General features: G+C 37.4%; 1 protein-coding gene across 4 annotated transcripts; it reads right to left on the reverse strand.

The window, feature by feature from the left end:
- Positions 1-1,355: 1,355 nt before the first annotated feature.
- On the reverse strand, positions 1,356-14,824 carry LOC116032433. Of its 4 annotated transcripts, none has more exons than XM_031274988.1 (10): positions 14,623-14,824; positions 13,607-13,661; positions 10,587-13,493; positions 10,371-10,451; positions 4,334-4,486; positions 4,001-4,164; positions 3,756-3,903; positions 3,359-3,481; positions 2,905-2,992; positions 1,356-1,890 (listed from the first exon to the last, which is right to left on the reverse strand). In XM_031274988.1, the coding sequence occupies exons 3-10, from the start codon at positions 13,479-13,481 to the stop codon at positions 1,688-1,690; spliced, it is 3,855 nt and encodes a 1,284-aa protein (XP_031130848.1). In that variant the 5' UTR covers positions 13,482-13,493; positions 13,607-13,661; positions 14,623-14,824; the 3' UTR covers positions 1,356-1,687. The 4 variants fall into 4 exon arrangements, with proteins under 4 accessions (XP_031130848.1, XP_031130849.1, XP_031130847.1 ...); XM_031274989.1 differs by having other exon boundaries at positions 10,587-13,498; XM_031274987.1 differs by having other exon boundaries at positions 10,587-13,498; positions 13,589-13,661.
- Positions 14,825-26,831: the final 12,007 nt, after the last annotated feature.

Here is a 26,831-nt window from a genome sequence, read left to right on the forward strand (position 1 = left end):
GGTTTTAAGTAGGATATGTCAGCCAACTAACCAAAGAACTCTATGGTTAAATGTGTTTGGCTTATAGCAGTCACAAGATGGGTGATCCACTAGAAGTAAGCATAGTGCACCGCTGAGATCCATCAATTAGTATCAAAGCTGAGGTCAAAGGTTCGAATTGATGGCAAGGCAAAAGCCGAGTCCAATCCCGGATGGGATGTGGGCATAGGTCTGGCCAAGTCCAATCCCGGGAGAGAGAATTAGTGGATACAGAGGCTAAGGACCGAGTCAGGCACGCTGTTGGGCTTTGTGATCAAAATTTGCGACAGGTGCTGAGAGGGGATTGTTAGGCATCAGCCGGGTTAGCCAAGTTCAACCCCAACTCTATTCGAGACATGACGTTGTGACTTACTATGGAGGGATATAGTTAAATATTTAATATTGACATACTTATCACCAATTGGTTTTAAGTACGATATGACAACTATATAGTCAAAGAACTATATGGATATGACAACCAGATAATCAAACAAATATATGATTAAACATGCTTGACTTACAACAGTTACAAGATGGGTGACCCACTGTAGATTACACCGTTATTGACTAATGGATTTTTTTTACATTAAAACTACGTCATTTTGGATTGTGATCCACATAATTGTGTGGACCACGGTCCACGCAATAATTTGCCAGTATTAATCTAATGGGCCTATTCCTACAAGGAAGGCCTAGGGGTTCAACATTCAATTGTTATACCATAGATCAGGGTTCATATTGTATTGTGAATCCTGATACAAAAATTATGTACCTTCCATTAACACATTTTATACCGTACAGTTAACACTTTCTGTACATGTAAACAAATAACTTGATAATTGCTGACACATAATATGACAGCTACAGGTACATAATGTGTCAACTACAGGTACAGAATGTGTCAACTACAGATACAGTATAATTTTTGACACATAATATGATAGCTATAGATACAAAAACTGTCAACTATAAGTGCAGAGTGTGTTAACTACAGATACAAAATCTAAAGGTTATTTTTGGATCAATTTCTACCATGCAAGATAGATACTAGTCCATGGTATAATTTGACGGAGAAATTTATGTTCACTTTCACTTACAAGTTTTATTATAATTTTTTTTTTTACTTTTTTTTAAAGCAAAATTAGTTTTTTTTTTCTTACTGAGTAAAATCTCAAAAGTGAGTAACTCAGTAACTGCATTCTTAAGACCTAACACGAAATCTCTACTTACAGAAACAATTAAATTATGTTCTGCCTGTCTCATGATTATTATATGTTTTACATTGTACGGCCAAAGGTTATATATCTTCAAGTGTATAAATTTAGAATATCAAAATGTGAGGCAATATGAAATGATCACAAGCTAAACATTAAAACATTATTACAAGCAAACCTGGATTTGTGTTTAGTAGTACAATAAAAAATAAAAAGAAAACAACAATGATGCTTTACAGTATAGATAGATGGATATAAGCAGGCAGTTCTTCTCACGCTTCAACGTTTGGCCACTAACAATATATACCTTTCGACTATCAATTGTCAACAGTACATTATTTCAATTCACACTTCGATCGTAAGCATCCCTTTCTACTGATGTGATGAACAATAAATTTCTGAGTATATTGGATGGATTGAGTGTTTATCAAAATCAGTTGGCAGATAAAAAGCCATTACTTGGATTGCTGAGTCTGAGCCAGGTGACCTTGTGGTCTACTAGGACAGGCTACTGACATGGCACGTAAGCGTCTAGCAATTTCGGTGAAGGATGGCCGAGCTGCGGGGTCCGGAGCCCAGCACTGTTCCATCAGCATTCTCCATTCAGGGTCACAGAAGTTTGGTATGTGTGGCCGTAAGGTGTTGTTCACAATGCCACCTGCATACAAGTTAAAAAGACTATTTATCGTCATTCCACTTCTATACACTTAGGGTGTGTTTGGTTGACAAGTTTAACTATTAGGAATGGGTACCAAAGTCATTGTTATTGTTTGGTGACAAGTTTTTAAAACACTACTATGAGTTTTGATTACCCCTTTAATTGCAAAACCCATTTCCTAATAAAATAAGGGTTTCACTCCTTCCTCCTCATCTGCTTCCCCAATTATTAATAATCATTCCCATTCCACCCTACTACCAAACATGCAAAATACTTTCACCAAAACCCTTTACCGTTACCAAGTATTTGATACCCATTCCGATTCCGATTACCAAACACACCCTTACTATGAAGTCCTTACCATAATAAAATGGCATCAGAAGGAGACCAAGTAATAAAAGAGAATTCTTTCACAAATTAAAACAGAAGGCAGCAAGAGTAATGCATATAAGGAAATAGAATAGTGTATCAACAGAAACTTCAGTATGCTTCTTGTGCATATAAATATTCCATTGTCAATAGTGTGCTCTCCAGCCAACTAAGCAAAGATGGTTCAGACTGTCAGATATTGATTGCACAGATCATTCCTTTCCAATTTCAGAATACAAATATAGGGAATTTCTATGATTGGCACCAGTGCCTTGTTGTATCGGATACAACCATGTATACTACTTGGCTTGTATTGCGTACATTCAACCAGGTATATCATGCATGGTTGTCTCAAGCTCATCGAATTTCCACAAATCATTTCTATATCTATTTACTACCAGCCTCTTTGAATCCTTTCTTCATTGTATTCTTTCATCTAAAAGTACAATCCCAGCCCTTCAGATTTCCAACACTCTTCCTTTTTCTTAACAAGATAGATATTTCATCTCAGAAGGATATAAGCTAATCTAAGTCACAGGAATGTAAAACAATATGACTGTCAGGTGTAAATGGCGAAGGCACAACAAAAAACACATTAAAATTGAGTACTGGGAAGCAAGCATGATAGAATGGGGAGAAAAGAACCTATGATCGCTCCATAGTGCATATTGGCATAAGGTTCTTCACCAGTAAGAATTTCCCAGAGTACAATCCCAAAGGAGAAGACATCAACCTGCAAAAAGACTTTAAACTGTCATGTTATGCAACAAATGTTTGTTACATAATGAATAATTGCCTTCAGGGAAAAGATGAAGGAAATGTGGTTAGGTAAAAAGACAGGACAAGAACTAGGGAAAGCTGTTGACGGAAATGGTCAGAAGACAAATGTGCTCCTTCTCAAACCAGTTTAAATCACACTGAGAGATCCTCCTGCTTAAAAACTACTCAAGCTGTTAATTTAATATATTCAGACTATTGCAGATCCTCCATTTCAAAATCAGTTGTGTGCTCTTGAATAATTTACATACCTTTCAGACCAGAAAAAAAAAATACTAATATACTATAATATTTTAAAACAAATTAATACTTGAGACCTGACCTTCTCAGAAACTTTATTGCTGCTGCCATTTAATAGCTCAGGAGCCATCCATGGAAGAGTTCCCCTTACACCACCAGTGACCAAGGTATTTCTCTTGATTTTGGACAGCCCAAAATCACCGACCTGCATGAAGAACAGCGTAATTGTCATATATGTACGTCAAATCCATCATCAATCATTTTTATGTCCTTTTCTCAAAACAAAGTACATAATATGGCATAATTGCTTTTCCTCATAGGTGAGATGGGTCTTTATAAACAAAATATTCCATAAACTCTGATATACTAGCCTATTTAATAAAGCACTATATTGAGTTCAATGAAACTTGACCTAACTACAGATTAAAGTAGCACATTTATCACTATATGGCATATGGATCACATCTTAAGTCAGTCACCTTGCAAATTGGCCGAGAAGGATCCTTCAAGTTGACTAGCAAGTTGTCACATTTCAAGTCAAAATGCACAATATTTTTTGAATGCAAATATTCCATTCCAAATGCTGCATCTGTTGCGATGATGAGTTTCTTGCGACGATCAAGGTGTCTGAAAATTTACAGAGGCAGGGAAAAATGAGAAATATGTTGGGTACAGAGGTCAGGCTTACTATTCTATGCTATTTAAAAATTAAAATAACTGGTACCTGTCCTTGCAAAGCAAAACATGTCTGAGGGACCCATTCACCATGAACTCTGTGACGGTAGCAAGAGTTCCTCCAGGCCCATCTTGCACCACACCATAAAATGCCACCACATTTGGATGGTGAAGCTTTGAGAGAATATCAGCCTCACGCCAAAACTCAACAGTCTAAATAATTTACAAGTTTGTATTATGAATAGCAAGCACAAAGAAAAGCACAAGCAATATAATATTCTAAGCTTAAGCTTTTTATGTCCAAAGATAATTTATAAGGCAGCATAAATTACATGCACTGACAAGTGACAACAGAACCTTAAAATCACTATAGAAAACTCACCAGCCTCTCCTGCTCTGATGATCGGCCAGTGAAGCAGCTTTTCTTTATTCTCTTGATGGCAACATCTGTCCCTCTCCATTTGCCATGATAGACAGTGCCAAATGTTCCAGAACCCAATTCCTTCAACTCTTCAAGGTCTTCATTTTTTATGATCTGTAATGGCAAACCGCAAACTAGAAAAGGTTATCTAAGAAAGGGAAGAAAATGTCTAAAAGATTTTAGGATATTATACCATCAATCAGATATGATCCATATCTTGTAGCAAGGATTCTGAATGTTATATGCTATGGTATTAAAATGAAGATTATGCTTTAGAACATTGAGGAATATTAACCAACTCATTTCAACTACTTTTACACTGAGCAACATATACTTAAAATTGTAACATGTAAATTTTATTAACTTTTCTGTCAAATATATTTACTATGTGTCTTTAAAAAAAGCATTTCCATAATGCAGCTCACAGTTTGAACTTATTCAAAATTAACAAACATTTAAAAAAATAACACAATAAATCACGACAACAAGAACTAACTGGCATTATCAAAAACAAATTATGTCTACGATTTGAAGATTAATTCTTCTTTTTCTTCCTCTAAATGTCGCATGCTGAATTGAAAAACATTCCCTGTCTAAGCATCTAATTTATTAAAGATGTGTATGCCATCATAATGTATAAAGGATAAGAAATTTTATAAACTTAAGCAAAAATAAGCCTAAGTTAATCCCAATTATCAACTCTGTTAAGCATAAATGAAGTTGGTTTTCTGACCATATTAATTAAACTGTTTTTGAATTTTTCTTTTATGATTAGTTATTTTTTATTTAATTAAAATGTCAGGTTGCACTGTATAAAAGTATTTTTATAAAAAATGATAATATACCCTTAATGAGAACATGTTAAATCCATACTATAATTATATTTAATGGAAAAATTAGCAAATTTGTTACTTGTAACAAGTTTTTAGGTATAGGTTGCAAACAATTACAGATCAAAGTATGGATTCGTCAATCAATCATATAAGTAAACTCATAGTAAGATTTTCTCTTTCCTTTTATCATATTCATTGTCAATTACCCACTACAATATTCCTTATAAATAGTTATCGAATATTGATGGAAAAGCACCTAACCATGCTTCTAGCCAGAATTTTAATCGGAATGGAGGCTACTCAGTGATAATACCTTAAATGTAATCTGGTAAGACAACATTAATTCCACAAGCACAAGGAAAACAAAAAGCCATGAAAGATGCCAGCACTTTAAACCACTACAAGTAATCATCTCTTTGAGACCTTAAACTGATAACATGATTACGCCTAGAAGAATTTCAAAAGTAGTTGCATCTATTACTGATCTTAAAACCCTTGACACAAGAGGATACTTTTATAAACTGAAAAAGGAGGATTATTGAACTGCTTGCAATATCATGCTGTCTGTGTACACTTTAAAATACCCTATTCTAACTGCATGAGTTTAATGTGGCAGAACACAACAAAGTACTAAACCAACTTCATAACTACCCTGCCTCTGAAGTATATAATTGAATAGAGTTATGAAATTAAAGTTTTTACTTAAATATCAATGTATTGCCTCCATTTGGGAAAGTATTGTTTTGTTCATCTTGGTTAGTGTTAAGAGAGATTTAGAAGAGTTTGTTGTATTTCTTCATTGTCTCAATAGAGAGACAATAGACAAATATATACAGACTTGAAAGGCATAATCCTATAGTCACAACTCTACATAACTTAACAGACATATTTCTACAGACACAACTTTTGAGTTTCAACAGTTAGTTTCCTGCAGACAAACAACAGGTTGACTAGCAAGATCTTTGGCTCTTGGCACAGGACTATTTTACAATAAGATGATACTTTGGCCCTTAATTCCATCTTTCTGACAAAAAGGTCAAGATATAGAAAGGAAAGTAGGAAACAAATAAAAGTCAAGCATTCTTGGCATCTACAATTTGCTATCCCATCAGATAAGGGTATGTGTTTAGTTGGGAGGTGAAAATGGAAGTTCAAATTTTTGCTCCCTGTTATAGAATATTCATCAATTATGGAATCCTGCATATTAGGAAGCTTGGAGGCTAAGGTTTTGAGGTGGAGGTATATGGAAACTTGTTTCCATACTATATGTCCTCTAGCTTGTATTTATAGGGTGGTGTATTCTCCTCTAAGTGGTGTGAGACATAGAGCTGGCAGAACAAGGTATTTCTCTTAAACCTTTGAATACTCCCCATCATGAGGGTGGAATGTACAAAATTTATGTTCCCTTGCAAGATAAGATGGTTATACATGTTGGGCCATGATTATTTAGGAAGTCTTATTTTATTACAATTACATTACATAGTTTAGATATTAAAAAACTACTAAATAGTTATTAGAAACTACTATCAATTTTAACCTTATTTAGTCTTCCATTAGTTTTTCCCATTTGAGACCGTAAGTTTGAGGGACAAAAGTGTCAATCTATCTTCATCTCCTATTAGCACACGAGGCCCATTCCCAGACCTAAATAACAAAGCACAATAAGCAGTTGACAAGAAGAAGATGCAATTTCAGACATGATGATCTCTCTGCAAATTTCTTGAATGGAACTCTACCCTCATCACTTTTCAACAATTCAGAGCTTCAGGTTCTTTCTCTTTCCAGTAATGTGATTTATGGTGGGCTTCCTGAAGCTGTTGGAGAGATGAAGAGTCTGAAGCTTCTGAATCTCTCCGACAACGCTGTGGCTGGAGAAATTACGGAGAAGCTGACTTCTTTGCAGAATCTTATATGGTTTCTTTGAAGAGACTATTTTCCTGGTGCTGTTCCGGGTGGATTTCAGTTAGTTGAAGTGTTGGTTTGAATGGATTGCTGGTGGAAGAGTTTGGTGGGGAGAATCTCAGATACTTGAATCTCTCTTCCAACAGGCTTTCTGGTTTGCTTTCTCAGGAGTTCGCCAAGAAAATCCCGTCGAATACTACCATTGATCTCTCTTTCAACAACCTCACCAGAGAAATCCCGGAATCAATGGCTCTGAACAATCAGAAGACGGAGTTCTTTGCCGGCAATGCTGATCTTTGTGGGAAGCCACTAAAGAAACTCTGCACAATCCCTTTAACTCTGTCAAGTCCACTCAATGTCTCCACAAACACTTCTCTGCCAGCAATCGCAGACATTTCTAAAACCATCAACTCTACCCCAATTCCAAGCTCCAGCAAAGCAGCTCAGGATCAGCCACAACACAGGCTAAAACTGGCAGCAATGGCCGAAACCGTTGTCCGAGACTTGGCCAGAGACTTTAGATGTTCTCACACTTGTCTTTCTGTACGTCTAGCAGTTGAAGAAGAAGAAAAATGCCAATGAAGAAAGCATCAAAGAAACACTCAGCCCAGAAATGGGAGATGGGTCTTCATGTGCTAATAGGAGATGAGAGATAGATTGACACTTTTGTCTCTCAAATTCACGGCCTTAGATGGGAAAAACTAACAGAAGACTAAAGGTTAAAAATTGACAATCAAAGGACAGCAGGTGGTCAAGGACAAAGCTAAGGACCAAATGTGGTGTTCTTGGTATTAACTCTTTAAATTATTATTTTACATTTTTACCTCCACTCAATTTCCACCCATGCATAGGGTGATTCAAATTATTGGAAGGAAAGTTCTACTCAGCCTCACTTTCGATAAGCAAGAAAATCTGTTTTGCCTCCCAACTATGTTTGACCCATCAACATCCCCCACACCAATTTTCAATGTTAAAAGCACTGCCCTCTGGAAAATAAACCATAAGTAGCCTATTACATAAACCATTTGTATCTTTCATATCACCAAAATTTTGAATAATTTGGATCGCTCTAGTGTCATAAGTAGCCAGCATTCAAAGCATGCACCAGACTTATTGGTATTATCTTTTCATTTAGTGGCAGCCATTGTTACTCCTGATCTTGAGGTCTTGTTAAGAGCCAATTAGTGTGAACTGCCCCCTTATTATCTTCAAGATCCATAATGAAAATTTCAAACATAAGTGCAAATAAAAAAGCACAGGGTGTAATGCTTTATGAATTTACAATTTGGATTGGATTAGTAGTACTAAGTTTAATATGAGATTAATAATTGTTACGAAAGTAAAGAAAGAGTTTTTGAATATGCTGATACAAAGCCCTATAAATGGGTGCTATAAGACTTCGAATAGGAAACAAGTTTTCATATACCTACCTACCTAAATCCCTAAAACTATCTAATCTACAGAGATTCCATATATTAAATATATATTCTATAACACTCCCCCTCAAGTTAGAGCATAGATATTAATCATGCCCAACTTGTTACACAAATAACTGATAACCCAAAATAACTAAATAACGAAATAATGAACTAACTCAACACAATGAACTCATATCTCATTTAGGAGACTCCCCCTGAACAAAAGTTTTGCACGCCACCAATACCTACGGATAGTTGGTTGGGTAAACTGAACGTGGACCGAACAAGCTTGGGATTGGACACTCCCCCTGCAACAGAAGCTTGGACGCCACCAATACCTACGGACGAACACCGGGTGAACTCGACGTGGACCGAACAAGCTTGGATTGGACACTCCCCCTGAACCGGAAGCTTGAACGCCACCAATACCGCAACTCCGGGTGAACACAATGTGGACCAAACAAGCTTGGACACACAAGGTAAAGAAGACAAACACCAAACCAGAGGACACAAATTCTTTACCAACGAAAGGGAAACATGCTACAAACAACAATGAGCATCGAAACTGAGAAACAACACCAAAACAAGACAGCACCAAAACATAAACAACACTCCATCCTTCTAGAGGTCAAGAACGTAGAAACCCCAGACGCAAGCCCCTCACCAATCACCCTCTTCGTCATAAGATCCCGATACAGCAACAACACATTTATACTCAGTCATACCCACCAACACAGATAACAAACAGATCTCAAAACCACACAAAAAATGGAGCCTAAAGGTGTACGAAACAATCTGACCGTAGAACAAAAATCAATGGTCCAAACTAAGTCCAGAACCAAAGAGAAGGAACTCAGGCGATCCAAGAACTGCCGACCAAAAAATCTTCCGGTCGCCGGAAAGGCTACAAGCGCCAGCGCGTGAGAGAAGGGTAGCGAACGACGCCGACGCGTGGTGCTCACACGCTAGTCAGATGGGACTCAAAACTTGCCAGCGCGGTCGACAGACGGCGGCGCTTCTCCCTAGGTGGGTGGTGATGACAGCCGAAGCAAAAGAAAAAGAAATCCTTTATCGTACAGGCTCAGATACCATGTTACGAAAGTAAAGAGAGAGTTCCTGAATATGTTGTCTTATATTGTCATATAGAAAAGAGAATACAAAGCCCTATAAATAGGTGCTAGAAGACTTCGAATAGGAAACAAGTTTTCATATGTCTACCTACCTAAATCCCTAAGAATGCCCAATCTATAGAGATTCCATATATTAAATATATATTCCATAACAATAATCAATAATTAAAAGGATTTGTACTAAAGGGTTAAGTCAAGACAGAAACATAATTTGGCAAGAATAGGTATTCAGCTGAAAGAAACAATTAAAACTGATTAATCTTCACCTGAACTTTTATATCAAATCTTCTCTATCTAAAACATATTAAGGAAAAAAGTTATCATGTTTTATCCACTATTACATAATCAGCCAAAAGGAATATGAGAAGTAAGAATGAAGGGATATAGCAATTGAGTATACAATTATACGTCAAACCAAAGCATTTGGATAAGGGTTATAATAATGCAGATTGAAGATCACTGAGTAAGAAATGCAGATTGAAGATCATTGAATAAGAAAAACAAGGGCATGTAGGAAGAAACTTTGGACCTATCTGTAACAAGGGCATGCAAAGAGGAGGAGAGACAAAAACAAAAGCCTTGACATGAAATTCAATAGAGTGAAGAACATATAACATAATATTTCATTCCCTTTAATAGAAGCAGTATATGTTTCTAGAGTCATCATTGCCAAAAATCATTTATTAGTAATATTTAACTAACTGAAAGACAGTACCTGCAAGGAGTTTATATCAAAATCTACCAGTGGGAAGTCGACTGGGGGAAAACCAGCACTCTGAGCATCTTGTACCTCATCCTTCACATGTTATGGAAGGAAAAAAAAATCACAGGGTAGCAGAGGGGGGTTGGGGGGTTATAATGCATATTGAAATAAGAAAATTGACAAGCGTATACTGCAGAAAATCTTAGTGCCACTAGTATAATTCGATACCTGATAAACTGAGTCAGGTGTTTTTCGGTTGATTGTACCATCAGACTGCATAGATTGGATTCCAGTGACTTGAGATGGATTATAATCTGAAGGCAAATTCATGGTTAAGGGTTCAGTGATATGAGGTGATTGCTGATGAATGTCAGCTTGAATATTGATATGGGAATCCATTACAACTCCACTAATCTTGGAGGTTGGATAACTATAATCCATTGATACTTCATCAACATGTGCATTTGTAGTTGGGAAACTAGGATGATCTTGGTCCATAAGAGAGACATCCCTTCTAACAAAATCATCGTGAGCTAATTTCTTGAAAAATGACCAGTGCTTAGGCTCATGGTTCTCCATATTTAAGCTCAAACCACCTCCATCACCATGCAATGGAGCAACCCCTGCTGATCCATCCATTGCTTTAGAAAATATGTCAGACAGGAAATCACGGGGGAAGCGATCATTGATATCAATAAGTATGTCTCCATGCTCATTAACAGAAGGCTTCACTTGGGAAGCAGCCCCAGCTGGTTGCTCTCTCCTGGCCAAAGACTTTACTTCCCCCATTGCATTATTGTCATCAATAATGTTCTCAGTTGGCTTAGATGCAGATTCATTCTGGAAGTTACCACTTCTTATAGGGAGACTTGGCGTGTCCCTGTCAGGGAAGACGGTGCCTTTAAGCTCAATGTTCTGAATATTCGTCTTACCTCCATCTTTAGATATTTGTGAACCAACTACTTTGGCATTATCAGCAACCTCTTCACATTTCTGGAATTCAACTTTTTTATCTTCAACTGCAGGTTGATTAGAAGACAGAGTTGAAGAAATTAAGTGTTTTGTCTCTGAAGCCTCATTCCTATCGTGAAATTTATCAATTGATTCTGACATGTGCTGTGAACCTTCAGATTGTGAGTGGGCCATTAAAAATGGTGAAGCAGAGGAATCATCAGATTTGGACAAACGATTTAGGCCAGCTTGCTCACGGGGTGTTCTTTCTGAACGGAAGAGCCTTGGAGGAGCTGTAGAATGTTCAGAGTTAAAGTCAAAGGGGTATGACTCAGAGTTGCCATGACCAGAGTTTGAGACCTTACTAGATGCAATTAAGTTGCTATCTTCATTAAATGCATCTATTCTTTCCTCCTTATCAGATTCGGCAGACAATGAACTCTGCATCTGGTCCTGATTGTTTACACTACCTATAGATGGCACAACTGAATTTCCAATAAGTGCAGCAGCATCAGAGATCTGCTCTTCACCTCTGGAACTGTTATTGGGAGTAGAGTTGTCATATGGATTAGAAGAAACAGCTTTTTCATAATCCAAAGGTCTTGTTATCTCAGGCTCATTCATTTTCTGCATTGAATTTTCTCTCTTCATCTTTTCCTCCTTAGGCTCCTTTTCTAAAGATTCACATTTTCCAAGTTTAACCCTTTTTTGGATAGAAGCATCTCTCTTTAATTTGACTTCACTAGCTGATACTTCCGGATCCAGCACATGAGAGTTTCCTAAAGGGTACTCAGCAGCAGTTAAGCCTCCTCCTTCAAGAGTCATCTGACTATGGCTAGAATTTAGCACAAAGTTGTCCTCTGCAAGCTGTGCATAATTGGTTGTACGAGGACCATAGGCAAAACTGAGAGCAGCAGATGGTAAAATGGTGTTTTTTCTCTCTATAACTGAGAAGTTGCCAATAGGTTGTGAAGTAGATAACTGTTGCCATTCAACCCCATTGTATTGTGTAGCTTGATTCTGGTATCCCTGTGAATTAGAATCCAATTCATGTAATGAACTTGAGCCCACTCTATGAGATGATTGATTTGCTGAACCACCCACTGGATGCATAGTATCAACTGCTGCTAAGTTAGCAACAACTCGACCATGCTCTCTATCAATACTTAAACCCAGTAACTCATCTAGATTGTTTCCTGAAGTGCTTGCCAGACCAACTGAGTTCCTCCTTGAGCCAATATCCATGCCATTTACAGCAACAAAATACTGAAATTCTGTATCACCTTCCACATTCTCAAGACCAAGATGAGAATCATCCAAGTCACTACTGGAAAAGAGAAACATACGAAGTTTCTGTGATCCACCATCCTCAAGTACATTACATTCTTCCATCATATTTTGTAAGTCCTCATCACATGAAACTGACACCAAAGCATCAAGTTCCTCACCAGGAAGCTGATATTTTATGATGTGAGTTGAGCTGTATACTGTTGATATTTTCTCCTTAAATTCGTCCCAAGAGATATCTCTCATCACACGAATAATGCGCGTATCTCCTCCAACATATCTTAGTTTTCCATCACTCGGGCGAGGCAAAATTCTGCCACCAAAACTGCAGAGGAACTTCAATTTTTTGGAAGGTCTGGATATTGTACGGCTGTGAACCCCACGTCCATCATTATTCCTTGAGGTGGTCCTAGACACAGATTGTGCAGTGTGGGAGAAAGCATGCTCTTCATTTAGAGTACTCCTCCTCTCAGGATCTTGGACTCGACTTTTGTCCACTGAGGCAATCATGGAAATATCTGATCCACTTTCAGAACCTGTATGAGATATTCCGAGTATGTCCTTTAGGTCCATATAAGAGGTGGTACTACTAGGCTCACCAGTAGAATGTGGAATAAAGTGCTGTTTTGCAAAAGCCCTGTCCCGCATAAACTCAAAAGCAAACTCCTCACCAGTCTGAATAGAAAAGTTTAGAACAGGCCTAGCTCCAACTGGCATATTAAAATCAGGTGGTCGTATATTTGTGTTAATAGAACTGGAAGGATCCTGAAAAATTCTTTGGTTTGCAGATCCAATTCCCTCATTTCTTGTATCCACAGAACTATAGCCAACTTGTTCATAGTTTTTCTGTTGGCCCATCATACCTTGTCCTACATTTCTTTCCATCTATCAAGATACCTGACCTTAGCACATCATATGCCAAGTAGAGTGAGTATGAATATGTATCAAGTTCTAGAAGTCTCACTTTTAATTGAAACCAATTTCTTTCTTACCTGAATTTTACAATGTACCTTGACTGACTATTAAGATGAATAACAATCCTTGAAGAGTGCAAAGAGACTGAAGCTACAAAAATGTATACAGTATGATTAAATTATGTAAAATATCAAAATGAGCCTCCATTATCATGCATTCATGCATAAAAGAAGATTCTTGATTTAATTGTTATATTAAATGCACAGAAGAATATATCTGAAAATCTAATCATTTGCAGTGAATGAAAAAGAAATGAAGCAAAATGATAATTCAAACCATTCTCCTCTTGAGGGAAAGTTTTAAAGTCAATTGAAACAGATTTCAATTTTTCAAACAAGAAAACCTGCAGTGTGGACCTTTTACAAACATTTTCTTTTTTGCTCAGAAATTTTCTTCCACACATACATGTATCAATTCAATTTTGGGAAGGGGAAACTCCATGGGGACTGAAATGTAAGAATTTACATTTCTATCATATAGAGTTTTTAATCCTTGAGCTCAGGAACTCAAACATTGGAGACAACTAATTAACAGATTCAACAGATAGCCAACAAATTCACAAGCATATAATTCACTAATGATTCTCAAGGCATTGAAAGAAAATTGATCTACACAAATCATCAATTTTCTGCAAATTCAATGTAACTTCCGGACATATCCTGAAATTATCATTCCCTCAGCTTATAAAACACAACTACACAAATTACACTTCCAGAGAAGATTCTTCCACCAGATCAACCTACAGAACGTGTGATTCAAACATATCCATACACATAGGTCTGTACATACGTCCATATAATGTACACACACAAATCCAAATACACACTGTATAGTTACCAACATGTACAACACACTACAGAAGCTAAAACTTTCAGAATTTACTTAGGAAGCTGAGAAAGTTAGAAATCCAGTCATTTTGACTACGATAGTACACAGCAATACAAAGATCAGATTGAATCACCAAAAAGAGAAACAAATTCGAAGACTGGATATTGTTCAATCTCAAATTTTCAGCTGAATTCATGTGATTTTAATTCCAATAAAAAAATACCTGAAATTGTGATTTGAACTCATCTTCCAACTCTCTCTCTCTCTGTCTCTCTCTCTCTCTCCTCCGCCGTTCTCTCTCTAGACGAAGTTTTTCTATCGTCTACCACTCTGTGCCAGTATTATTTACTCCTGTGTATTAACTATTTTCATTTTCTTTTCATCAGGTGGGATCTACAGGTCCTGTTAAATGACAAATGTGACCTCGTCTTTCTTGTAATTGCGCCGGGAAAGAAAGTGTTTTGGGGGACGTTTGGAGAATCGCCAAGGGTATATTCTTAATTTAATGGTGGAAACTGTTGTCTTTTTCTGGATTTGTTAAGGTGTTTGTGGAGCAGAAGACTTTCGATGGCGTTAAAATGATGATTTTTTCTTTAATGCTTAATTTGCAAAAAGTCGGTAGTATTGTGGAATTTAGTCAATTTGAAGTAAACACCCCACGCGCCATGTAATGGTAGTTGGGCACTCTCTAACTGGGCGCCGGCTATTTCCCCAGTCTACCTAATTTGTAGATAAATCGGAAAATTCATTTTTAGTCCTCGACTATTGTGGTATTGTCACATTTAGTTCTATTCTTTTAATTTTGCCATATAATATCCTTGACTTTCATTTCATTGCCACCATTGATCCTCCATTAAGTTTTCCGTTAATTTACCGTTAACAATAAGGTCAATAATGTAATTTAATAATCTGTCTCAATTACATATTAAAATCCATATTAAAACAAGGAAGTCTGATAAAGAAGATGGATTTTAATATGTATTTGAGACAAATTATTAAATTACATTATTGACCTTATTGTTAACGGTAAATTAACGGAAAACTTAACGGAGGACCAATGGTGGCAATGAAATGAAAGTCAAAGATGTCATATGGTAAATTAAAAAAGCAGGACTAAATGTGACAATACCACAATAGTCGAATACTAAAAATGGATTTTGCTCAATTAATTTATACCCCGTAAGTTTCCTGGCTCAGAATTAAGAGCAGCTCCATTTATTTTCCTTTCACTAAACAAATTTGAGCCGAGTTGCAGGCTGGGTGCCTAATCACTAATATTAAGAGCAGCTATAAATTGATATCAAATTTCAAAATTTCTACCCATTCGTCACATTCCAATAAGTGACATGTCTATATATATGGGAGCGCTCAAGTGAAATCACTCGTCTAGAAGAAAAATAAAAATCATAATCATTCATGTGTCCAGATCAACAAATTAGATGTAATTTTAAAAAAACAATGCGCTGACATTTTCGTAAATTACTCAAACTTTGGTGCAAATAATTGTGTTATAAGTGCAAGTAGTTGGTGCACATTTACAAGTAAAAAGTTCAAGTAAAATCACTTACAAGTGCAAGTAATTTACTTTGTTAACATTTGTGCACCTAATTATAACATTAGGTACAACTAGTTATAATGTTAGGTGCACTTAGTGTTGATGCTTAGTATATATTTTACTTGCACATGTAATACATTTTACTTGCACTTTGATGTTCAATTATTTGTTAAAATGCCACTGCATTTTATTTTAAATCAATGTTCTTCATTCGTTAGATCTGGACACATAGACGAATGGCATGCATTCTCATTTCTTTCCTGGCGAGCAGTTCGCGGGTTCAGGTGCGGAGAAGGGTTCCCATGCTGTTACACACCTTAAGCATTACAATAACGCATCTTAAGTACACTAACCACACACCTTAAGTACACAAACAAAGCACCTTAAAAATACAAACAATGCGCACCTTAAGTACACAAATCACGCACCTTAATTACAAAAACCACGCACTTAAGGTTTTAAAATGGTGCACCTTAAGTTACAACAACTCACGCACCTTAAGCATACAAATCACGTACCTTAAGAAAGAAAAATAACGCACCTTAAAAAGGAAAATCACGCACCTTAAGATTTAGGTTCACTCACCTTGAGTTTCACCACTGATGCACCTTAAGCATACAAACCATGCACTTTAAGAAGGAAACTATGCACCTTAAGAAGGAAAACTACGAACCTAAAGCAACCGCACCGGAAAAGGTCAACTGAACAGGAACCCAATTATACATACATATATATATATATCCACCATTCTACATGAGATCATGAGATTGCATCCTAAGCATCCATCTCAAAAATATGAATGGCTATCATTTAAGATTGATTTCTATTTTAATTAATATAAAATTAATTGCTAGGGTAATATAGTAATTGGCATGGGAATTTAATTTGGATTTAAATTGATGTGTAATCTTTACCGAATTTGTAGGAGTTTTATTCATGGTTGGAAATTTACCAAGAATTCAGTACTGTTTACGAAATTCAAAAAAGATGACTCTGAACGGTTGTTGCGTTAGTGTGCAACGCGTCACTATAGTGTGTGCGGGGTGGGACCGAATTGTATGCTTCCAAACCTGTTAGTGTGCATGGGTGGATTCCTATAATTTAGTGTGTGCATTCCTATATTTTAGTGTGTGCCTTCCTATATTTTAGTGTGTACAACATGGTGTTTGACGAGTTCTGAGTAAAAGCGTTGACTCTCAGTAAAATGCACATACCTGTTTGAGATTTTGCACACACTAATGATAGGTGATATGCATATATATATATATATATATATATATATATATATATATATATATATATAATTAGGAAAGTTTTACTGTGTAAAAATAAAAATGTTTCACACACTGTTATACCAAAATGCATGATAGTACGCACATAGCGTAGAAGTGTCGTATGGCTTCACAGCCTTTGGCCGCATTACTACACATTACTATGGTTTCTATTGCACACACTCATTGACAGATATGCACATTGCTCAATATTATTCTAAAACATTGGAGACCTGTAGTAAAATGCACATACCAGTTTGCGTGTTTACAAACATTTATGGCACGTTTGGTTCGCGGGGTAACAGGCCTATTTCGCTGTTTGGTAAAACCTCCTATTCCCAGGAATAACGTTCTTGGGAATGACCTATTCTCCTTGCACGGGAATAGAGATTCTTATGGCCCCCCTAAGTATTAGGCTATTCCTAAGTTCTCAGGAATAGCCTAATGTTGTTATTTTCAATTTACCCCATGACGTTTTGGAGAAAGATCTTTCTTTTTCCAAAACGCTCCTATATTATTTTTAAAAAAAACTTGTAACTAAAAGCAATTAAAGCTCCTTAAATGAAGGAGCTTTTGGCTTTTTATGACTTCCTCATCCTATTGTTAATTTTAAAAGAGAAGCAATGCTTCTCTTATATAGAGGAGCTCAAATGAGCTCCTCTTCCTGAGTTACCGATGTGGGATCAAAAACTCCAGTTATGTTTTTTTTAAAATTATTTTATATATAATTTTGTTTTTGTATTATTATTATTATTATTATTATTATTATTATTATTATTATGTTTTTCTTATTATTGTTATTAATATTATTATAAGTTTTATTTTATTATTACATAATACTAATACTATTAGAATAATAATAATAATAATAATAATAATAATAATATTATTATTATTATTATTATTACATATTTTATAAGGGTATTTATGTCTTTTAAAACATATTTCATTTCTACTCCTTAAACCAACCAAACACTGTAATATAATTCCTAAAGTCAATTCCTTTCGCGAACCAAACAATAGAATACAATTCATATTCTATTCCTTGCATATTCCATTCCTTATGGAATACCTGTGACACCCCAACCTCACACAGGCTGAGATAGATAAAAACTCAACACAACAGCTGACTATCTCAACCAACAACAGAACATAGCGGAAGCGAATTTAAAACTTAAGGGCGTCATGCCACATCTAGGTATAAGCACAGCCTAGATGCACAGGCTAAACATAAAGATAAACTAAGCTGTCATATAAATAATCCAGAATAAATCCTCAAACATAATCCATAATTATCCAAAAATACCCAAAAGACTAATCAAGAGTATATCATAATAATATCTCAAGGCACACAGGCCCAACAACTCAAAGTCTAACATCATAACTAAGTCTACGCATCCTCAGATAGAGAAACTCTAGCGCGCTCTCGCATAGACTACTCCAAACCTGGAAAACACGCAAAGAACCATTAGCAAAAGAATGCTAAGCAACCACCATTCACACCCGCAAGGAGATATAGATATACATAAGCTTGTAAATAGGTTTACACACCCATATAGAATATAAACACCAACAGACTGTTCGATAGTTCAAAACGGATACTCAACAATAATAAGCTGAACGAAGCATAACCAAAACTCATTCGAATAAAGCCAAAGCACAACGATGAAAGCATAAGACAACAACGAGTCATAACCAAGATACCAACTGAACACGAGTATAAGGAACAATCAATCATAATCGAGAACAACGAGATATCAACTGAGTAAACAAGGACTCACAACTAAAGAACCAAAGGAAAATCCCAACACCAACCACCAAACCTCACACCAATCCTCACACCGAACCCAACCCCAAATCAGAAGCCAAGTACACAGGGGTAAAAACCCAATCACAGGGACCGAAGTCCAATCACAGGGGTGAATCGACCCAATCACGGGGGTAATGAACCCAATCACGGGGTAATGAACCCAATCACAGGGACCGTAGTCCAATCACAGGGACCTAAGTCCAATCACAGGGGTCATCGACCCAATCACGGGGGTAATGAACCCAATCACAGGGGTAATGAACCCGAATACCAACAATAGTAGCACAACTAGTTCACCCAACAAACTCCAATGATACCAACAACCAACATCACATACTCATACTCCAACATCATCCCAAAACAACCAAACAAAGTGTTCATCTCATCTATGAACACAAACAAACTCCCAGGTAAATGAATATCAAGAATCAATAGACCAAGAGTACAAAAAGGGAAACCAAAGACACGAATAAATCTCCAAGACAAGGTAGTAATTACCCAACAAAAGGCATGGATAAATACTCCAAAGACATGGTAAAATACTCCACAAAACAATCCAACAATAACCAGAAACAAAGGAGAAACAGCAGACAACAACATCACAAAGCAGCCTCTGGGAGCAGATTCCCAGAGAACTTGCGGAACACACTGACGGAACACCGTCTTCCGCCGCACTCCTCTGCAGGAAGGAGGCGGACTGCCTCAACGGAACACCACTCTCCGTTCAACCCAACCGCCTTGGCCTTGCGGAACTCCCCGGCGGGTTACATTGTGCCGCCGAGGACCTCCGTAAGGTCAACTCCAACCCTAGTTCCAGAACATCAACAGCAGACACGAAAGAGGTATTCCCAGAGAGCAAAATCAGACCCAATACACCAATATTTCATCCAATTTAGAGGCCAAAGACATGGAAATCCAAACCATCAATGATCATACAACACTAATCAAAAGATCAAGATGAAATCCAACAAATAGATCCAACAAAATAGGCTAATCACAAAGAATTTTCAGGATTTCCAACACCAAGAACATCATATAGAATAGGAGTGAATAAAAATAGTTTTGATGGACATAGTGGTTACCTTGAAGAGCTTTTTCCTAATCCAACAAGCCTCAAGCAAGCTCACAAAGCCCCACCTTCTTGATGATCATCTTTTACCCAAAGAACCCCAAAAGAACATTTANCATAAACCAAGACTCATCCAAACAAGCCAATATTCATCAGCGAGAGTACAAGGCAACAACCAATCCATAAACGAGATACCAACTGAACAACAATCATAAGGAAACCAATCAAACATAATCGAGAACCATAGGGTCTCAATCGAATATACACAAGGAACCCATGAACACATAAACCAAGAAAGAACTCCCAATTCCAACCTCCAAACCTCATACCAATTCACCATACCAAACCCAACCACAGTCGGAGGTCAAAACACAGAAATCTGGTACGCAGGGGTGATGAACCCAATCACAGGGACCGAAGTCCAATCACAGGGACCGTAGTCCAATCACAGGGACCGAAGTCCAATCACAGGGGGTGTAATCAACCCGAATCACAGGGACCGAAGTCCAATCACAGGGGTAGCGAACCCAATCACAGGGACCGTAGTCCAATCACAGGGACCGAAGTCCAATCACAGGGGGTGTAATCAACCCGAATCACAGGGACCGAAGTCCAATCACAGGGGTAGCGAACCCAATCACAGGGACCGTAGTCCAATCACAGGGACCGAAGTCCAATCACAGGGGGTGTAATCAACCCGAATCACAGGGACCGAAGTCCAATCACAGGGGTAGCGAACCCAATCCCAGGGACCGTAGTCCAATCACAGGGACCTAAGTCCAATCACAGGGGTAATCAACCCAAATCACAGGGGTAATGAACCCGAATACCAACAATAGTAGCACAACTAGTTCACCCAACAAACTCCAATGATACCAACAACCAACATCACATACTCATACTCCAACATCATCCCAAAACAACCAAACAAAGTGTTCATCTCATCTATGAACACAAACAAACTCCCAGGTAAATGAATATCAAGAATCAATAGACCAAGAGTACAAAAAGGGAAACCAAAGACACGAATAAATCTCCAAGACAAGGTAGTAATTACCCAACAAAAGGCATGGATAAATACTCCAAAGACATGGTAAAATACTCCACAAAACAATCCAACAATAACCAGAAACAAAGGAGAAACAGCAGACAACAACATCACAAAGCAGCCTCTGGGAGCAGATTCCCAGAGAACTTGCGGAACACACTGACGGAACACCGTCTTCCGCCGCACTCCTCCGCAGGAAGGAGGCGGACTGCCTCAACGGAACACCACTCTCCGTTCAACCCAACCGCCTTGGCCTTGCGGAACTCCCCGGCGGGTTACATTGTGCCGCCGAGGACCTCCATAAGGTCAACTCCAACCCTAGTTCCAGAACATCAACAGCAGACACGAAAGAGGTATTCCCAGAGAGCAAAATCAGACCCAATACACCAACATTTCATCCAATTTAGAGGCCAAAGACATGGAAATCCAAACCATCAATGATCATACAACACTAATCAAAAGATCAAGATGAAATCCAACAAATAGATCCAACAAAATAGGCTAATCACAAAGAATTTTCAGGATTTCCAACACCAAGAACATCATATAGAATAGGAGTGAATAAAAATAGTTTTGATGGACATAGTGGTTACCTTAAGAAGCTCTTTCCACCCAAGCAAAGCCTCAACAAAGCTCACAAAGCCCCACCACCTTCTTGATCATCTTTTACCCAAAGAACCCCAAAAGAAACACATAAGAACATGCAAAAAGACTAACCAAACCACAAAATACAAAGGAGATTCTAGGCTAGATGCACTTACCCACTCCTAGACAAGCATAAAAGAGCAACCTTTACTTGAAAACTTGTAGGGAAATGGAGATCAATTTTTGGATGCAAGAATGGTGAAAATGGCGTGAGAGTGTAGGGAGGGAGGAAGAGGAGTGAAAGCTTTTAGGGTATTTTGATCATCGAATATATATATACTAAGAATACATACAATATTTAGGGTGTAAGACTTTAATATGAGATGGGCTTAAGTACATATTATAATGGCTTACAAGAATTAAATATATGTCCAAGACTAGTAAGTTGGGCTAAATAAATTCACCCCTTACAATTAATTATAAGAATTAGAATAAGGAAGCCCATAAAATGTCTTAGGAACATTACATATATATTATATAATATATGATCAATAAATTGGGCTTGTAGGAATATTTAATTGCAAAGATTGTAAGGATCCAAATTGAATAAAATCCCTTACAAGAATAAATTCAATTAGTTGGGCTCTTGATTAGAATAATCAAATTAGGCTCAAGGAATATACATATATATATATCAAATTGAAAGAATTAGCCCAATTGGAATTAATTAAATTACCCAAGGAATTAATTATCGGTAGTAAGGCTTGAATTAAGGCTTTTTTAATATTATTAAGCACTATAATAAATTAATTTGATTTATTTAACATTTTAATTATTTTAAACTTTATTTCTTGTTTTGCACTATTATATTAATTAGTTGAATAATTAAAGCTCAATGAATAAATTATAAAGAATGGGCTTAGTTGTGATTTGGGCTAATTATTTCCTATTTATTTGTTCTAATTAATACGGCCAAAACTTAAACTTTTAATTGTTTTATGAATCAGCTGCCCAAACCTAGAATTAACCTTTATTTTATTATGTTTTATTTTATTTTATTTTCTTTTGTTTTGTTAGTACGTGTAGATTAACAGCAGCCCAAATCCAAATTCCTTTTTCCTCATTGTAATTACGTACGTAGAAGAAAGCAGCGACTGAATCGGAACATCAACGTGCGACGTGGACGGACTCCTACGATGAGCGAACGAGCGGACGAAGCGGATACCGTGCGGCGAGCGTTTTCCGGCAGATTTCGACCGCAAGTTACTCCTTCGAATGAACGGTTGAATCTAAGCCTAAATTAGTATAAATAAGCAAGGAGTTTAGTAGTAAAATCATCAATTTTTCCTAGAATAATTTTATTCACTTTGTAAAGACTCCCTACGATGTTCTGCTGAGTTCTAATTTTTCCAATTCGAGGGTTATTGAAGTTTGATTCTACAATACCAGTAAGCTTTATTTAGCCAAAATTATTCTTTGCACTTTATTATCTATATATCTTCTGTTATATTTATTTAAATTATTGCTTGATTAGTTGTTGCAAAAGGGCCCATTGTTCAATTATCAAGTTATTAAATTGCTAGTTAGAACCTTGAATCCGTAATTGTTTAAGTGTTCTGATGTTGGTAGCAAATAGCACAATTTGATTATAATTGATTTTCAGTTTGTGTTATGAAGATATATAGTCTAGCTTAAGTGAACCGTGCTTGTGAGTTTGTTGGCTAGGATTGGTAGTCTTTCTACTTCTTTTAATGCTGTTAGTAAATTAAATCCTAAGAGCTTGTTTAGGGTTGTTTATTAGCTAGAGAAGTAATTAAAGAGCTTGTTTTGATTACCGACGAAGTAAGGAAATATAGGTTGTTAGAGCTTGTTAATAAACATAACCAATCTAGTAAAGAGTTAAGTTAGTTTGGCTTGCAAATCAATATCTGTCTTGTTAGAATTAAACTGATATTATGCCTTGGGTTGGATACTAGTTGCCATTGACATTTATTTGATATTTATTTGCTATTTAATATTATTTTACATTTTATTGTTACTATTTACGTTTCTATTCCCATTTCGTTATTTATTAAATCTATTGCTAAAAATAAGTCTAACCAATCTCTGTGGATACGACCTTACTCATCGCTATTACAATTCAAAAGAGTAAGTATTTATTATTTGTTGGTTTCGACACCCATCAAATTTTTTGCGCCGTTGCCGGGGATTGGTGTCAATTAGATTAATTTTATGCCACGCTCTTCTCGTACGGGTCAATTGCAATACGATCCTGAGATTGTGAAGACAACAAAGAAGTTAAGGAGACTAGATTGCGTAAAAGTAGAGTACTTCCATCAACATCTCTTCAATCAAATACCACAACTGAACCAAATGCCTCTTGTTGTGATTCCGAAAAAAAAACAAGCAATGGCCGAAGAACAAGTAGTGGCAGAAGAACAAAAAACTTTAAGGGAGCTTTCTGCACCAAATCTAAATCAACAATCCCTCTGTATTCAACATCCTGCCTTAGAGGTTGATTTTGAATTAAGGTCAGGCTTGATTCAACTACTCCTAACATTTCGTAGTCTTGAAAATGAAGATCCACATAAGCATCTAAAGGAGTTCCACATAGTGTGTTCGAGCTTCAAACCGCAAAGAGTGACGGAAGATCAAATCAAACTACGTGCTTTCCCATTCTCATTAGCTGATAGAGCAAATGATTGGTTATTTTACCTTCCTTCAGGCTCAATAAACACCTGAGATGAAATGGTAAGATTATTTCTTGAAAAGTTTTTCCCAGCATCACGAGCTGCCAGCATTAGAAGGGAAATATGTGGCATCAAACAAAGAGACACAAAGACTCTCCACGAGTACTGGAACGCTTCAAGCAACTGTGTGCAAGTTGCCCTCAACATGGAGTTTCTAAACAGCTCCTCATTCAATACTTTTATGAGGGGTTGCTTCCCATGGAAAGAAAGATGATGGATGCAGCTAGTGGAGGCGCTATAGTGAACAAAACTCCTCGTGAAGCTAGGGATTTGCTATCTATAATGGCCGCCAGTTCACAAGAATTTGGATGTAGACAGGACACACCTTCTAGAAGAGTGAATGAGGTGAACATTTCTTCCCTTGAGAATAAAGTATCTCACTTAACTACTCTTGTTCAACAGTTAGCTCTAAGAGGTACACATCAGGTAAAAGCTTGTGGGATATGTGCTGCCACTAGACACCAAACAGACATGTGTCCGACACTTCAATATGATTCTTGTGAGCAAGCTAATGTAGTTGGAGGCTTTCCAGGCTAACCACAACGAAATTATGATCCTTATTCAAATACATACAATCCAGGATGGAGGGATCATCCAAATTTCAGCTACAAACCGCGTCCACAATTTCCACAGTTTCAGCCTAGACAACCCATTCAACAACAACCTTTATCTTCACAACAACCATCTTCTAATTCAAGTATGTCGTTAGAAGATATCGTTAAGTCACTTGCCACTAACACACAACAATTTCAGCAACAAACACAACAATTTCAGCAACAAACACAACAATTTCAGCAAGAAACAAGAACAAGTATTCAACACTTAGAAAGTCAGATGAGCCAGCTAGCATCTACCGTGATTAGATTGGAATATCAAGGTAAGTTACCCTCACAAACTGTTGTAAACCCAAAGCAAAATGCAAGTGGAGTTACCTTGAGAAGTGGAAAAGAGTTGCCAGAACCTACTCAAGTGAGAAGCAAACACAACCGAGATGAAGAAAATGAAAAAGAAGTTCATCCAACCCAAAATGATCAAAAACTCGTCAAAGAAAGTCCAGAGACTTTGGTAATTCTTCCCCAAGCCACGTAGAGTACCCAATGGGTAAGGCTTTTACTTGCACACTAAAGATGAGTGTCAAGTGGATATGACCGGCTTGGTCGATCGGGCAAGACCGTATCGGTCGGTCTGCCAAAATTTCAATTGGAAAAAATCTTAAGTGATAATTCCCAAAATCAGTAAGTGGTCTCAACCATAATGCCGACCGAGCAGGATTGTTTAAGTAGAGCTAAGATAGCTCAATTGAAAAAAATCCTCAAATGAACAGGTCGAAAAAACAACATGTGACCTTAATCACAACTCGATCGGTCAAAATCGTGCAGGTAGGGCCGAGATAACACCACCAGGCAAAACCACAAACGAAGAGCTGGGAGACAATTAAGTGACTTAGTCACAACTCGATCGGTCAAAATCGTGCAGGTAGGGTCGGGATAACTCACCGGGCAAAACCTCAAACGAAAGAGCCGGGAGACAATTAAGTGAACTTAGTCATAACTCGACCGGTCAAAATCGTGCAGGTAGGGCTGGGATAACTCACCGGGCAAAACCTCAAACGAAAGAGCCGGGAAACAATCAAGTGAACTTAGTCACAATTCGACCGGTCAAAATCGTACAGGTAGGGCCGGGATAACTCACCGGGCCAAACCTCAAACGAAAAAAGCCGGGAAAAACGCTTGCTCCTAATTCGGCCGATCAGCCTTTTTTTTTTTTTTTTGGAGCGACGTAAAGCAAATCCGACCGGGGTCGGTGAATGTTACAATGGTATTAGCAGGAAAATTTTCATTTAGCCATCCGAGTACAAGTATCATGCTAGTCACCCTGTACTTGTAGAATTGTATGAGATGTTCGGAGTTCCACACTCGGTCAATCAGTTGACCGGAGAGGGTCTCTAATTTGTAGGTGTTGGGTTGGACTATTGCTGCGACTTTGTAGGACCCTTCCCATTTCTTAGCAAATTTTCCTTGTTCGGTTGGTTTACTAGCTTCTCTCCGTTGGAGCACTAAGTCGCCAACTTGAAAGTAACGTGGTTTCACCCGTCCATCATGGTAAGTTTTGGCGGCCTTCTGGTACTCAATCATTCTTCGTGCCGCCATGTCCTTTTTCTCATCGATGAAGTTCAGCTCTGCACCTTGCAACTCGTCGTTTTCCTCCGGCTGGTAATTCCTTTCCTGAGCGGTAGGGAGCCACGCTTCAATTGGCACCCTTGCTTCGAATCCGTAGGCTAGCGAGAAAGGTGTTTCGTTGGTCGCCCGTCGCGGAGTGGTTCGGTAGGTCCAAAGAACATACG

This window comes from Ipomoea triloba, chromosome 10 (genome assembly GCF_003576645.1).
Source record: "Ipomoea triloba cultivar NCNSP0323 chromosome 10, ASM357664v1".
Taxonomy (NCBI): Eukaryota; Viridiplantae; Streptophyta; class Magnoliopsida; order Solanales; family Convolvulaceae; genus Ipomoea; species Ipomoea triloba.

What these genes read in the sequence shown, in the direction of transcription:
- LOC116032433 (XM_031274988.1), bottom strand. Translation starts at nt 13,481, where the DNA reads ATGGAAAGAAATGTAGGACAAGGTATGATGGGCCAACAGAAAAACTAT. An exon ending in CATCAGAGCAGGAGAGGCTG is followed by an intron (nt 4,165 to 4,333) that starts GTGAGTTTTCTA and finishes TAAATTATTTAG; the next exon opens with ACTGTTGAGTTTTGGCGTGA. An exon ending in CTTCTCGGCCAATTTGCAAG is followed by an intron (nt 3,482 to 3,755) that starts GTGACTGACTTA and finishes TTCTTCATGCAG; the next exon opens with GTCGGTGATTTTGGGCTGTC.